Source organism: Hippoglossus stenolepis, chromosome 10 (assembly GCF_022539355.2).
Source record: "Hippoglossus stenolepis isolate QCI-W04-F060 chromosome 10, HSTE1.2, whole genome shotgun sequence".
NCBI lineage: Eukaryota > Metazoa > Chordata > Actinopteri > Pleuronectiformes > Pleuronectidae > Hippoglossus > Hippoglossus stenolepis.
The window spans coordinates 1768693-1784439 of record NC_061492.1 but is presented as its reverse complement, the minus strand read 5'-3'; the positions used below and the strand labels follow the sequence as shown (position 1 = coordinate 1784439).

The following is a 15747-nucleotide window of genomic DNA, read 5'->3' as shown; positions in this document are numbered from 1 at the left end:
TTTCACCACTGCACATGTTATTGTTGTTATGTCATAAGGTCATTTCTGTTTGATTTATATCAGTTTAACCTTAATACCAATAAGTATATAGTTGTGTTGTCCGGCCGGCGGAGAAGCAGCAAAAAGCTTCTGTGATAAATATGCAAATTTTGATGACAAATAAAAACACAGGCAGTCGTGGGCTCTGCTGATATTTTACAGAATCTTTTACTTGATTAATCTAGTAAACAAATGCAGGATCAATTTATAATAACAGTAATGATTAGCTGCAGCCGCAAACGACATCTACCACATCTGTGTTGTGTCTGATAGTCGACGATGGGTGTTTTGAAAGAATTAACCAAAGATAAAAGTTGTGTGTGGACAAACAGCTGAAAACAAAACGAGTCTGTGGCCGCGATTTCATCTCTTCAAAATAAGACAAATGTTTTGTTAAAGTTCCTTTAGACAAAGACCTTGAATCCATATCTCTAACCCACCAGACGTATTTCCCCACTCGCTGTTAACCATTAAAAACTCATCGCTCCCTCAACTTGCTCCGATGATTCCTCAGATTAACCGTGGGGGGTGCCGTTTGCCATTAATCATGTGTGTCACATGCTGCTTTCTATTATCCTGTTCACTTATCTGCTGCTTTCATCATCAGCACGGGGTTTCCTGCTGAGCGCACACACGGGACTGTAAACGTTCCTCAGGACTTTAACTCCACTGTTCTATTAATAGAGTTCAGTCAGGACGCAGACGCAAAGTTTACTGTAACCGCTGGAGATCAGGGAGAACTAATAGATTAACGAGTTGATGATGATGAGCAGGATCAGTCCTGATTAATGGCTCAGAGAAATAATTAGGAAAATAATAATGGCTTCACTAGATGCAACAAAAACATCCCACGTACAGTTTGTTGTACAGGCCCTGATGAAATGAGAGAGGCTCACCCACTAACCCCAGGGTTGGTGGTTCGATCCCAGTGTGCATGCTGAGCTGCAGTGGTCCTTTTAGAACCAGCGGAGCCGCCTGTGAAACCAGGTCTGGTTCTTCTGTACTGTGCTTTGTGGGCATGTGTGGAAATGTTCTACACGTTGTGATCATTTCAGCTTCAGAGTCGAACTTTCAGTGAGTCAGTTCATTCTGATCTCACCTGTAGATCACGAGTACAGCACAGATTAGAGCCTTGACCTGTGTGCACAGTTTTGTGGGAATCCATCATCTTGTATAAAGACCAACCAACCAACCAACCAACGGACGGGGGTCACAACATAACCTCACAGACTGAGGTAATGACACAAATTCAGCCGTTTCACCCAGTAAACAATGTAAAGTCTGACAGAATCATGCAAAATGATATTTCAACATCAATGAAAACGTCTGACTCTACATCCCACATCCTCAGGCCTAAAAACACAAAAGCTCCAGGAGGCCCCAGGCAGAAGGAACCTGGGGGCCCATGAGAAACGTGTGTCGTGAACGAGGCTTTAGTGCTGACACTCCCACACAACAACACACTTTGCTTCAGTCGTCAATGTACAAAACAAAAATCTGCATTTGTTCCTCAGAGCAGCTGCCTCAGTAGATCTTCAAAAAAACTGTGGAGTGATACCTCCTGATTGGAAGAGATCCATTTCACACCAAAACCACAACAACAACATAAACAAAGTGTTTTCCAGTAAAACCAGCAGGAATCTGTCACACAGCGAAACCAGCGGCTGCACGTTTATCTCGTACTTACATCCCACCATCATCATGGCCACCGAGAAGATCTTCTCTCCGTCCGACGTGGGCGCGATGTTCCCGAAGCCGATGGTGGTCAGGCTGGTCATGGTGAAGTACAGGGAGGTGATGTACAGCGAGTCCTTCCCGGGGCCGCCCTCCCACTGGCCCGAACCACTGGCGTTGTAGCGGTAGGGCGATCCGAGGCTGATGGCGAGCTGGTAGAGCCAGCTGTCCGTCTTGATGGTGTTGGTGGCTTCGTCGATGACCTCGTAGTCGCCGATGCTGTACCTGAGGAGAACCGGACCAGAGCGTGTTGAGAGAGAAGCTTCAGTGGTGCATCCCCCTGAGACCTGGACAAAAGGTGCAACAGACACCGACCTGTCGAGGCTCAGATCCGCTGGAGCTGTTTCTCTTTCCCCTGCATTATTAAATCGTCCCTTTATTTAATCTCATGCATCTATCACTTCCTGAAATCTGTCTGTTTGCATGAGGCTCACAGATCTGGAGACACGTTCATCTGCTTCACACTTGAAATGCATTAATCCTTCGATAATCTCCCGGAGGTGTAAAGAGAGACGGAGCTTTAAAGGAGAATGTATGAGGAGAATATTTCTGTGGTGTTTAATGGCGACGAGTATTTGTAACTAAGGAACGAATTAAGGGATTTGTGAACAGAAAGTGTAGAAGAACTATTTCTCTTCTTTTCTACAGGGTATAGACACATTTGCATATCACTGGATGTTGTTTGACTTGGAGGAAACTAAACAAAGCTTCTACTTTGCCAAGGAGCAGCAGATGCTTTGTGACGTACAGGCGGTGGGAGGGGGCAGGAGCAGTGTTTAGCATACGTAACCAATTAGGAACAGTTAGGAGAGCGTGTAAACTCCCAGCAGTCAGCAGGAGCCCCTGGTTGGCACTGAGCTGTGAGGAAATGAGAAAACGTTCTCTAAATACCATTAAAACAAAGTGTTTACCAGATGCAGGCGAGCCAGTGGGCCACCAGTCCAAACACGCAGACCAGCAGCACCAGGACGGCAGCACCGTACTCCAGGTAGTGGTCCAGCTTCCTGGCCACTCGGCCCAGGCGCAGCAGGCGGACCACCTTCAGAGAGCTGAACAGACTGCTGATGCCCTGAGGGGCGGCAGGGGGGGGTGAGGAGAGATGAACGGAGGGAGACGTTCAGAGGGAGGGAGGAAGAGAGGGAGCAGAAGGGAGACAGGGAGGAGGGAGGATGGAGAGAAGAGGAAGAGAAGACAAGAAAGAGGAGAGAAAGATGAGCAAAAGCATTCATGATCTTTATGGATCTGCTGAAGAACCTTTCAAGAATAAACCCGTTATGAGAATAAATTCATAATATAACCAGAATAGTCATAATATTACAAGAATAAAGTTGTAACGTTATGAGAATAAAGTTGTAATATAATGATAATATAGAAGACGTGCCATAATATGAAGTATTACATTATTTATACTGAACTATAACTTAACAATTCCTCATTTTAAGGCGACAGGTTCTGATATTCTTCTTCTGTGCTTGTCCACCTGTAAAATGACACGTCGCCTAAAATCACGACTTTTATCTTTTCATATGATGACTTTATTCTCTTGATTACAAAAAAAAACACAACATCCAACAAATGGACAGGAAGAAGTAAGAAAACATAACTTTGTTGGTGGAGAAACAAACTAAAGGAACCAGGTGTTAATACACATCCTCAAAAACCAAATACATTTTTTAGACCCCGTCACCACAGAACCTCTTCAACCTGTCGCCCATCGTCCCTGAGTCCTCTGTCACTGCCTCATTAACCATGTCCTCCGAAGGGCCGGCTGTTTACGGCCTGTCCTCCATCACCTGCTTCCCAAACAGAGGCAGCTGAGAGAGAGGCTCAACATAAATACTGGTGATGTCTTTATTTTATTTATTATAAACTAATATTTAACAGTGGAAGCAGCGGAGGCAGCAGAAGCAGCGGAGGCAGCAGGCAGCGGAGACCCCACGGCGTCGGCACGCTCTGCACAATCCGCTTTAACACAGTTAACAAAGCCGAGCGTTGTGCCGCAGCAGGGGACAACACTGTGCAACCTGGAAGTAAATATCACAGAATAGCAACATTACAAAGAATAATAGGATAATTGTCTTATTTTGGAGCGTAGAGAGATCAGAGGAGATGAAAGTCAGCAGGGGATCGAATGATATTATGTAATGAAGCGGGAGACCGCTGAGGAAGAGGAGGAAGAGGAGGAAGAGGAGCCACGACTTAACTTCAACCTTCTTCTGCTGCATTCATTCAACCTCAGTTCCTCTTTTGAGCTTTTTCTTTGAAGCTTTTCTCTGAACATTTAAAAACTGCAGCTCTTACAGCAACATTGTGCATTTTTCACCTGAAAGCAGCAGCTGGATTAAACTGACTGTGAACGTGGAGAACGTTTCCTCACCCTGAACAACAGTTAATCTGTAATAACTGTTTATAAACCAGACTTTTATATTAATTTACAAGTTACAGGTCAGTTTTGGCTGATTAAAAACAAACCAGAACAAAGTGAAGTCGCCTGTTTAGATTGAATCGAGGAAGATTTACTGACTGAGTCTCTGCTGTGAGATTATTGGGTCAAATGCTTTAAATGTGTCTGATTGGAGGTAATTGAACAGTTAATCACTGAGGCAAACTAATCAAGACCAATTCTGTCGGGAGCTGAATTAGTGAGAAGCTGCCTGAACAACGAGCTGCATTTTATAAAAGCTTTTTATTGGATGAAATTAACTTTAATCATTCACCTCTGGCATCAACAGGATCACAACAAAACTACTGAGCAGGTTTCTATGAAACTTGGTGGAACATTGGGACCCGGAACCAAGAAGGAACCCATTAAAGTTTGGTCCCGGACATCAGGGGGGTCGATTCTCTGTTTATGCCACCGTTTGTTTTATAATGAAACTGTTTCCCTCGCTGTTTTCGTCTCGGTGCTGAATTATAATTGGTACTTTCTGCACCGAGAACAACTGAGGAGATTTCCATGAAACTTGATGGAAGGATGTCGTTAGCGTCAAAGAGGAACTCGTTAGATTTTGGTGCAGATTCCGAACAGGGGGACGGATCCGGAGAAGTTCTTAAACAATATCTCTGAGATTAGATTTGGTGCCGATTGATTGAATTCAAAGAGACTGTTTCTCCTGTTTTTTAATAAATATAAGGAAACAGTTTCTCTCTGTATTAATGAATACGAATATTGAGTTTTGTCTTGTTCCGTCTCTTGAGACAGACTCACTTGGTTTTGACCTGAACTGGACGAAGGTCTCGACTGAACCTTCGCCTCCGCTGCAGCTTCTGATACTTCCCCCCCCCTCTCTCTCTGATGCAGGTCTCCCTGCCTCCTGCAGCTTCAAAGGCCTCCCCCGAGACCCGGACGCTGCCCAGCTCATATGTAAATGGCTCCAAATTAAGAAGCAACAGAACCGCACAGCAGATGAAAAGAGCCCGAGTCAAGAGCATCACACACGTAAGACCAGGACCCACAAGCACCTGAGTGTCAGAGCAGAGCTTGAAGCAGGGAGGCGGCGCGGGGACGGAAATCATCAGCGTCTCTCATTATTTTCAAAGCAGAGGACGCAGCATCGCGTGTTCCCTGACAGCATCGGGGAGCTTAACGCGTTTCCCGCGCTCGATCCGTCGAGCATTAAACATTTAAAACGTGTCAGCTTTTAGCAGAAGTGCAGCACGCTTCGATTGAGTTTTCAATTGTCACCGTGCAGGAGCCAAAGGCAAAAGCTTCCCTGAGCAGCAACAACTCAGGAGATGCTTTTATTACAGTTTGTAATCCTGCAGCGTTTGAGGATGAACAAAGTGAATCATGTGCATTTTAGATATTTAAGTAGCACAAACTGGTTTTAATAATCTCCCTGATTTCTTTTTGTCTGTTTGATTCATGAAAGATATAAAATATAAACTCTTGTCACGATATCAATTGTTAGAAATGTAAAAAATCAAATGAGCAGCATCTTTCATCTCCTGCACGAGTTTCGGTTTTCGCTGGTTTCTCTCCTTCCCGAGGAAAGAGGGGCGGGCGAAGGAAGCGAAGAAGAAGAGGAAGAGAGGAAGTGACCAAGTAAGAAAGTGAGTCATGGGTCCCACCTGTAGGGGGAGACGTGAGCACAACTGAGAGCGCTTTAAGAAGTGCGTTAATATTTGTTTCTGGTTCTTATCTCTTCATCTTCCTCCTGTTTATTCCGTCACTTCTTTACAGTTTCTCTGACACTGCGACGCCTCCATCCCTCCCTCCCCCAGTGTGAATCCCACCCCTGACTGCACGCCCCCCACAGACTCCTCCCGGCTCTGTCAGCTTGGCGGTGGCGACATGCACGCCACACAGAAAGGTCATCCCGGATTAGACCTTTTTGAGCTGCTGCGGCGCCTGCAGACGCCCGCTGTGAACTCCCATCGGCCCGCGGGGCTCCTCCGTGACAGCAGGGGGGGGCTTCAGGATCCACAGGAGGTTCCTCGCTGCCTGAGTGCCAACACACACCTCCTCCACCCACACACACACACACACACACCCTGACTCCTAACACCACCTCTGCCGCAGCCCGAGGGAGCATCAGCACGACTCCTCATGAGAGCGTTACATCACTGCTGAGTTTGCTGCTGACCTGTGTCTTCGAGTAGGTGTTGCTCTCCTTGAAATATGAGAAAAATCTCCAAAATGTCACCAGGAACAGAAACAGAGAACGATCCATAAACTTTGAGGGAAAATAAAAACGGTTCTTATATGACTTGTTGTTCTCTTGGACACAATTTACTGAACCAACGAAGCTGCTGAACATCATCAGGTTGAAGAATAATAACAGAGAATATTGAAATAATGTGCAGCCACGTCTTTTAAAGAAGAGAATTCAAGGCTCTGCTCTTTTCTTGTATTTTTGTGAAAATGTTTGGATTCATTAACGATTGTTAAGTTGTTGTGTTGTGGCTTTAATTTCAGGATGGGACACATTTAATTCCTCTAATGAACAAAATGTGACTGGTTGGCTCTGCGGCTCCTCTGCCCACCGGAGGCCCGTTTCCTTACTGCGGCTTTAATTAGAGCTCGTTTGCTGGAAAGTGTCAGAATGAGAAAAACTAATGAGCAGAGTATTTTATCACCGACTCTGACGAGACTGATATTGTCTCAGCGTGAACACATTTTCAATCTGTCTGGAAGTAAACTGGAAAATAAAAACACAATAACGTCAATGACAATGTAGAAAACGGGGAAAGCAGCTTCGCGGGATTCAACAGATATTTAATCCAGAAGAAGAAACAATCGGGAATATGTTGAATCAATTAGTGGATTCAATTAATGATATTTAATGTGTAGTTTAAAAGTTTAGGATGTATGTTGTGTGTCTGCTCATTTGTCCTGGAGCAATAAACTCCAAAGATAAAAACTAAATGTAGATCTATGAATTATTCCCAAAGGAAACAGGGAAGATGTTGTGTCACAGTGACCTTTGACCTCCAACATCCAACCAGTTCGTCCTCAAGAGCCCAATTAGAAGAAAATCCCATATTCCCATATTCCCAAGACACCACGTTCACAGGTTATTTATCAGGGGAACATGTCAAACATTTGAAACACTGTTTTCTGACACCATCAGTTCATTAAAGAAGAGACTTCGTGGTTGTATGGTCCTCACCAGTCATGAAGACCTACACGGCTCGGCACGGTTTTCAAACCTGCATTAAAACCACAACTAAAAATACCTCCTGCCTACTTCAACCATCAGGCACAGCACCAGGGGAATCCAGTCTGTAAACATCCCATAATAACCTCTGCTATCTTCTCTCACCCTCTGTCCTCAGCCAGCGTCCATCCTGTCCTCCAACCTGCTAATTCTGGGGAAGCGGCGACAAAAAACGTCAATTTAGCAAAGAGGCAAAGAGAGACTCCACTTCAGTGGCTGGAAATGTACGTGCCATTGATTTCCTCTCAGCCTGTCACCCCCCCGTCCCCGTCCCCGTCCCCCCCGCTCGCTGCCGATCTCATCCAATCCATCGCTGAGCGGCGGCGAGAGGCCGGAGGACGAGAGGCACCTGAACTGAGACGCTGTGTTAAATGATTGACACAGAACACGATGCAGCTCTCAGCCTGATGGAGAACAGGGTCGAGAACCCACCAAGACAAACAGCGCTGCAGGTTCAACGCTGAATGTTTAACTGAGACATGTGAGGATGTCGATATAATCAAAATGATTCCAGAGAAAAATCTGAATTCCCCATCTCACTTAGCCAGCGTGTCGTCCCCAATAGGATCAACTTCATGAATCCACTGGAGACATATACACAACAATAAAAGACACCAGGCAGAGACAGGAAGAAACAAATCATCAAATACTTAAAGTTATACTAGAAGAGCAAATAGCTTCATCAAGGCTAACGCACAATCTTACAGAAAGTGGAAAGACGATTCCTGGATCTGCCTCCGAACCATTACCACACCCTTTCAGGAAAATAGGTACAATAGTTTTTGTGTAATCCTGTTGAACAACAAACAACAACTTGGCCTCTGTGGCAGAGGGAATAAAACACAAAGTATGAAGACCAAGAATCAAATGTGGGAAAGAAGTCACTTCATGATGTTACAGGAGATTTATAAACTGACTTTTCATTGGTCGTTTTCATTTAAATCTGCTTGTTACAAGTTCCTTGATCAAACCTCCCCAGTTGGTGTCTCTTTTTGTGTTGGTGGTGATGTTGTTCCAGACAAGAATAAACTGAGGGAGGTGTGGGATCAGCTTCTGGCATGAAACGGGACAAGATGTTGAAAACTCAGCTGCTGGCACTTTAAATACTGGTTTCATTATTAATACAACTCAAAGACACACAAACACCACAATGCACGTGAACACACACACACACACACACATACACCCCCACAATGTTTTGTGTGTGTTCACGTGCATGTGAAGTGTGATTTCCACAAACAGAGAAAAACACGCCCACTCAGATTAAACACTCGAACGTGAACAAACAGAGAAACGTTGGAGTCCAACATTAGCAGATATCACTTGTCCCCCCACACACCCACACACACACACACACACACACACACACACACACACACACACACAGTGGATGGCTCCTTCCACTCAGACTCAGGTCTAATTAATTCAGCAGGAAACCAAGTGGAAAATCCCCTCTAATGGACCCGAGGCCTTATTGATATAACTCCTGGATATCTGACGGGTGTAAACAGGCGTGAAGATGATTCCGAACCGGCCTCGTCTCATTACAGAGAACCCCCCCGAAATCTGAAAGGGCAGAATTATCCAAAGCAGTATTTTCTCAGAGTAATTAGACACCAGAGTTACTTAGGATTCACACCTAGTTACTCTGTTAGTGTCAAAGTCAAACCGCTGACGGAGCATTATTCCATCTGCCACATCAGAGAGCATCAATATCGGCTTCCGCTCTTTGTCCTGAAGAACCAGCATCAGGCTCGTTATCCTCCAGATATTTAAACATGCACACGACCTCAGAGACATCGGGGGGGTGACTGTTAGAGGATTTCAATAATGAATTTCAAGCTATTGCAGCAGGAGCCAACTGGGATTGAACCATTTTCTCTCCACGTTCAGAAACTAGGATCCATCGTCTCACCCAGAATAAATAAAAACTGTGGCCTATCAATTATCAATCCATGAGCTTAATGACTATTAGCTACAAAAAGCCCCTGGATCAAATAACCCCCGTTGGTCCAGAGTAATTTATGTAAAACAGCTAATATTTAATAATAAAATGACGATGCAGGATTTTGTGATAATACAGGAAATATATTAACACAAAATATGGGCAACACAATGTCTGTTAATCTAGTTTAAGCGCCGACACTTCACAGGCTGTGTAAACGTTTTATCCTTGAGACACAGGACACAGGAGAGTTTCCTCCGAATGTGTTAAAATCCTCGTCACTTCCCCTTTTGAGCATTTTCACCTTCGTGCGACACTTCGTCTCACAACCGAGAAAAACGTCCAAAATGCAAACATACCTCATCCACGTTCTCGAAGGCGTTGATGATGTCGTAGGGCAGGCACGACAGCAGGTCGATGACGAACCACGTCTTCAGGTAGTTCATGCGGATGAGCTTGGGATCGGAGATGACTTCTCCACCGGGCCCCACGAAGGTGGTGTGGAAGTTGAGGACGATGTCCACCAAGAAGATGACGTCCACCACGCTGTCCAGCACCAGCCACACGATGTTGTTCTGCTTGGTCTTGAAGGAGACGTTGTAGGGCACCATGATGGCCGTGTAGAAGGTGAGGATGAGGATGACCCAGTCCCAGGTGGTCTTGAAGGTGCAGTAGTGGAGGATAATGTGCGGCGGCGTCTTCGGGGCCTCCTGCTTGTACTGAGGGAGGATGTCGGAGTTGAGCTGCAAAACCTGGAGACGGGACACAGCGGTAAAAACTCACTTTGTTTTCTTTACCAAGAGTACAAGAGTTTAATGAAGGTTCATAACATTTCACTTTTTATGTTCGTGTATATTAAGACAAGCAGAAATATGATGCACTTACATTTTTGTACAATAAACCCCAAAAAAGTTGTTACACTTATTGTTAAAAAACATATGAGATCTCTCACTTGGTGTTTTGGCCCCTTGCTGCATTGTGTAACTGTGTGCGACACTCTTTGCCTCATGCTTGTGTATCGTCCATAAAGTTGTTACCGTCCACGCAGACAGTCAGACCTCATTCAGCTGCAAGTGGCATCAATGCAATTCTCTCTCTCACACAGGAACTTTGAACTGTTGCGCATGAGAGCAAAGTTCGTAAGGATGCACGTTCCCCTCACTCATAACCTCATAACTCATAACCTTCCACCAAGTTTCATGCTAATCTGTCCAGCAGCTTTTGCATAATTGCATAGAGATGTCAGAAGCAGCTGTTCCAGACTGTTACATGAAGCGGATGTGAAAGTATTAAACACAGATTTCCTCCACATGAAGTTTGCGTATCATAACAGGTTCGAATTCAGCCTGTCTCCTTCTCTCCTCTCCTTCCTTTCTTCCTTACATTAACCCTTCTTTCCTCCTGCTTCCTTACTTAATTCAATACTTTCTCGTTCCGCTCTTCTTCACCCTCTCTCTCTCTCTTTGCTTGTTCCTGCTCCCTCTCTCTTTTCACCGCCCCTGATACCACTCATTCCTGCCTTCAAACCTCCCTGTTACACTTTGGCTAATACGCAGACTCCTCCCTCGATTCCTGCGACCAAACTAATTCTGATTCGAGATGACACACGGCACTTAAACCTTCATGAATAAAACAGGTGTGAGGCGGAGGCTCCTGCAGGACAACACACGAGTCTACGTCTCCCGCACCCAGAAATCCATTTTCTAAATTCCGAGCAGCAGTCACAATCATTCAGAGTGTCCACGGTTCCCTGTCTCTCTACCCAGCATGCAATTTTAATGGCCACCTGCAGTCCACAGAGCGGAGAGAGGATCGCTGGCTGTGTCAAACTGCTGCAGATCCTGGGAAGCGAGTGTGTGGAGGATGGACGTATTGAGGACGAGAGAGAAACTACAGCGTTGTTGCCTCCACATATTCATCCATGAGTCTGTGCGGCTGCTTTAACGTTGATGAATGTGGCTCATGTTTTATATGAGGCTCCATTTGTGCAGAAATAATCAAAGAGCAGAGAGTATTTTTCATTCTGTGAGCATGGAGGAGTCTGAAGTGTCTCTTAACTACAAACAAAATAAGTTTAAGGCCTTTTCAAACAGAACTTCAACAGCAAGACCGAGTCTGATGACGTTGTGAAGCAGTGAGGGATCATGGGAGTTGTTCTCGTGTGTGTGTGTGTGTGTGTGTGTGTGTGTGTGTGTGTGTGTGTGTGTGTGTGTGTGTGTGTGTGTGTGTGTGTGTGTGTGTGTGTGTGTGTGTGTGTGTGTGTGTGTGTGTGTGTGTGTGCCTGTGTGCGTGCGTGTGCTTCTGCTCACCTCTGCCAGTCTGGACTGCTTGTGGCTGACCTCGTGTTTGCTGATGGGCGCCAGCTGCTGCAGCGTGTTGCGGTTGTTGGTGAGCGCCCGTGTCAGCCGCGCAAACTTGGTCCATCCTGCAGAGATCAGACATCAATCAGGGATCAGGTCACAGTCATGGAAACTGAAACGGCTCATTGCAGAGCTGGTAGCTCGTATATTAACAGTGACGTGAATGCAGCAGGAGCCCTGAGACACGAAGCTCCAAGCGTCCTCCAAACACGAGTGAAAATCCAGCGGCTGCAGGGTTTGAGCCCCGCGGACGTCCAGCGAGCTGCGACCTCTACGAGGAAGCTGAAGGACAGACTCTCCTTCTGGGGATCAACGGCAGTGAAATCCCTGAAAACTCAGCATATGTGTTTTTAATAAATGTGATGAAAACCACAGTCTGAGCAGGAGTTGTGCTTTTTCTAACCGTGTCTCAGTTTGTGTTTACGGCCTTCACCAGTTGCATACTAATGTCATAGTGAGTCAGCTGGGCTCACTGGTAGTTTTCTGTTTGGTCCCAGCTTCACACGAGGCAGAGAAAAGAGGGGAAACGATTCTGAAACAACCATAAAACGATCAAGGTGTTTTCTCTTCACGCGGCTCTGGATTATAAAATCAACTCTAAATGACCGAGGAGCATTAAATCCAACAAATAGGAAACTCGCCAACAGCTTGATTGAGCCTTAATTGGGGCCATTTGGTTTTAAGGGCGTCTCGGCTGCGACAAGAATCAAATCACTTTATACAACAATTATCCTTTTAATTATTTCTGCATCTGATTTTTAATCACGTTGTTAAATCCTGTTGTTTGTAGGATGTATTTCATATTGTCAGCATTTCAGTATCTGACGTTTTCACACGTACTATAAGTGAAGTAAGTGTATTTTCCTTCTCATTGCTATTGATGAATATACAATATTATATATAAAACTATTAAATATTTGTTTAGAAAGAGATATAAATGTATTGTTCATTAAAGACATACTTTCTTCAGAAGGCAAGTTCCTGAATTCACTTGAGCTGCCTTGTTCTTTATCTCCATTATTATTTATGTACTTCCTTATTTAAACCTATTTTACCTCACTTCCTTTTTGTGCAGCACTTTTCAACATAAAGTATAAATAGTTATTCTTATTGTTATTATTATGCAGAAGGAAGGCGGAGCGACCTTAATGAGAAGAGACGATGTTCTTCTTCCCTGTTTTTGGTTCCATATCCTCATCAGATTAAAACCTGAAATGCAGAGGATGAAGCTTCACTGTTCCTGTGTTTCAGCTGGAAGATGGTAAATCAGATTAAATCCAAACCCTCCTGTCCACGCCATATTGTCGCTTTCCTGACCACGCTGCCGCTGAATGGGACCGGTGTGATTCCCTGGGCCGGGCGCTCTGACTGCTCTGCTCTAAAAATAAAATCAAATGTTGTAAAGGGCAGAGAGCAGCTCAACAGAGGCACACGGGCGTCGCACATCGTGATCGACCCTTTGAAGGGACCATTACGAATAGAACGTGGACTTTGAAATAGCTTTTAACCCTCGGGCCGCCTGGAACACCCCCCGCCCGGGCCCTTTTCATTCCCTGTTCAAATGGAGGCAAATTCAACTCTTGACTCTGCAACACGGCACCGACGACCCACGTTGGATGAATATCACCACATCGTGTGTTCAGGGTTTCCTCCGAGCGCTCGACTCCCCTCGAGTTGTGTAACTTATTGTGCGTCTTGATCTTCAGAGTCCTTTTATGTGATGTCCTATACGATAGCACTGACAGTGTGCAGCCACAGATAATAAGCCTCGGTGCTCTGAGCCAAACTGGAGGGTTTTTTTTCCTCCACTTCCTTCCCGGAGGAAAAGTGCTGCGCTCGTGCTTCTGCAACTCGCAGTGGACTCTGCATCGCAAACAGCCGAGAGTCACGAGCGCCCCAGAGATCCACTGTCAGTTAACTCGCTTCCTCTCAAATACTGACAAGCTTTGAAAGATAAACAAGAGCGATTCCTCAGTTACATTTTCTTACACCGCTGATTTTATTGAACAGCTGTAGTCACTGTGGTCCCCTTATGTCATGGGCTGCGGGTAGTTACAGCAAAATTAGCAGGTTTTTTAAAAACACGAGTAAAGGAAGACGAGGAGTTAACCATCACGTTCGACGCCACTAAAACTCAGGCGCTCGCCAAATGACACATTTCCATCGCAGCCAATCAGAGCCCGGAGCCAATAAAAACTCATTAAGTCATTTGACCCTGGAGGGAATGAAGATTTCATCCATTCCTCCAGCCGAGGGTTCATGATTCCTGATAAGTTTGGTTCATAATTAGTTATTTGATGATGTGAAAACAGTGTGAAGCTCTGAGGCCGACTCATCAACGGACATCGAAGACTACAAATGACGTCAAAAATATAAATCTGGAGCCTGTTGTTTGTGCAGCAGGGGAAGTGGAGACGTGTCGTCCATCTTTGTTTACAGTCTTCGAGGAGCAGTGAGGTCGTGGCTGGACGACCAGTGTGAGCACATTCTCCTCCAGGGCTTTTCCTTGTTATCTGGTATTATTCCTTTTACCTAAGCAAAGGTTTCGAGTGCTATTTCTATACTGGCCGTACACTGGTTGCATAATTCACTCTACAGCATGCATGCATTATACAGGAGTACAATGCCACAGTGTGTTCAGGAATAATAAAACCCAGGACCACTTTCATCACGAGGTTAAAATGGAGGAATGTTGACAGAGCGGCGCCGTGCACCCCGACACACGAGGACCGAACGCAGCTCGCGTACAAACTGCAGGACGAGTAAACACGGGGCCTTTTCCCCACAGTTAATAACAATGCTCCTGCTGCCGCTCCCCCGAAGAACGCATCGCTGCGTGTTCATCAGACTGGAGCACAAAGGAACTGGAAGTTTAAAAAAAAAAAAAAGAGCAAAAGGGCTGAGCTAAAAATAGCAGCAGGAGAAGAACTGGTACCAGCACGGAGGATTCTGGACGGGGATTTTCATCTGCAGCTCAACTCCGAGGACGAACTGTAGAAGACGGAGGTTTGTCCTTTGGTCAGCAGACGGACAAACATCGGACTCCTCTGATCTTTAGTTGGGGGCATTTGGTTTTAAGACCAATCTATTTAATATCACAATGATCCTGTGACTTATTGATCCTTAGTTATTACTGCATCGGGGTTTTAATCGCATTGTTTAAACCTGTAAAAATGTATTTGATACTGATAAACTCACAATCCAGAGTGTGTGTGTGTGTGTGTGTGTGTGTGTGTGTGTGTGTGTGTGTGTGTGTGTGTGCGTGCGTGCGTGCGTGCGTGTGTGTGTGTGTGTGTGTGTGGTTGTTATCACATGGACACAGATGTTTGGTTGAATTAACTCCAGAGGTTCATTAACATGTCACACAAAAGGCTGATTTACTGTCTGCAGTTCACACCTCACACGTTTTATTATTTATGATCATCCGCTTTATTTCTGTGGAAGCTGTTTGTGTCCGGCTCACGTTGATTATATGTGATGTAATATTCTTACTGTTCCTCACGAAACATCTGGATGTTTATTCAAACCTCTCGTCCCACAAACAGCTTCAGGAAAGTCACTAAAACAAAGATGGCGCAGGTTTTCAAAGGAAACGATGACGTCACAGTTTATTTGTTGTTTTGTGCAATGAGCAGAAACAACAAACTGTTTTCTCTACGTTTGGTTCGCACCGATGTTCCTTCGTGCTTCTTTCAGGGTTCGTAGTCGTATTCTCATCTTGTCCTTTAATGCTTATTATCAACCCACTGTTTATTGACAAAGGCAAACTACAACTGTACGGAGCAAACGTGGTGGAGTAAAGGTGTGAGAGGTGCCTGAGGCCCTGTGTTCCTGCCTCGTCCTGATCGGACGTCCACCTGGACCGATGTCCTGCCTGAGGCTGAGGTCACAACATCTGTGAAGCGTTTACAGATGCTGACGAAGCAAACGCTGAAGAGAACCACCACACAGCTTTCACTTCTCTGCCCACGACTCCTGTTCAGCTTTTACAACCGCTGGTGACAGACGC

The 15747-nt window shown here is 45.2% G+C and overlaps 1 protein-coding gene across 1 annotated transcript in view; it reads right to left on the bottom strand.

Moving 5' to 3' along the window:
- Positions 1–15747, bottom strand: part of kcnh5b (potassium voltage-gated channel, subfamily H (eag-related), member 5b) — a 76277-nt gene that overhangs the window by 50093 nt on the left and 10437 nt on the right. The window contains exons 5-8 of the mRNA XM_035168099.2: positions 11688–11803; positions 9738–10130; positions 2685–2842; positions 1727–1998 (exon numbers count right to left, since the gene is read on the bottom strand). Of these exons, the coding sequence (XP_035023990.2) occupies positions 1727–1998; positions 2685–2842; positions 9738–10130; positions 11688–11803 (939 nt within the window). The remainder of the gene's footprint in view (positions 1–1726; positions 1999–2684; positions 2843–9737; positions 10131–11687; positions 11804–15747) is intronic.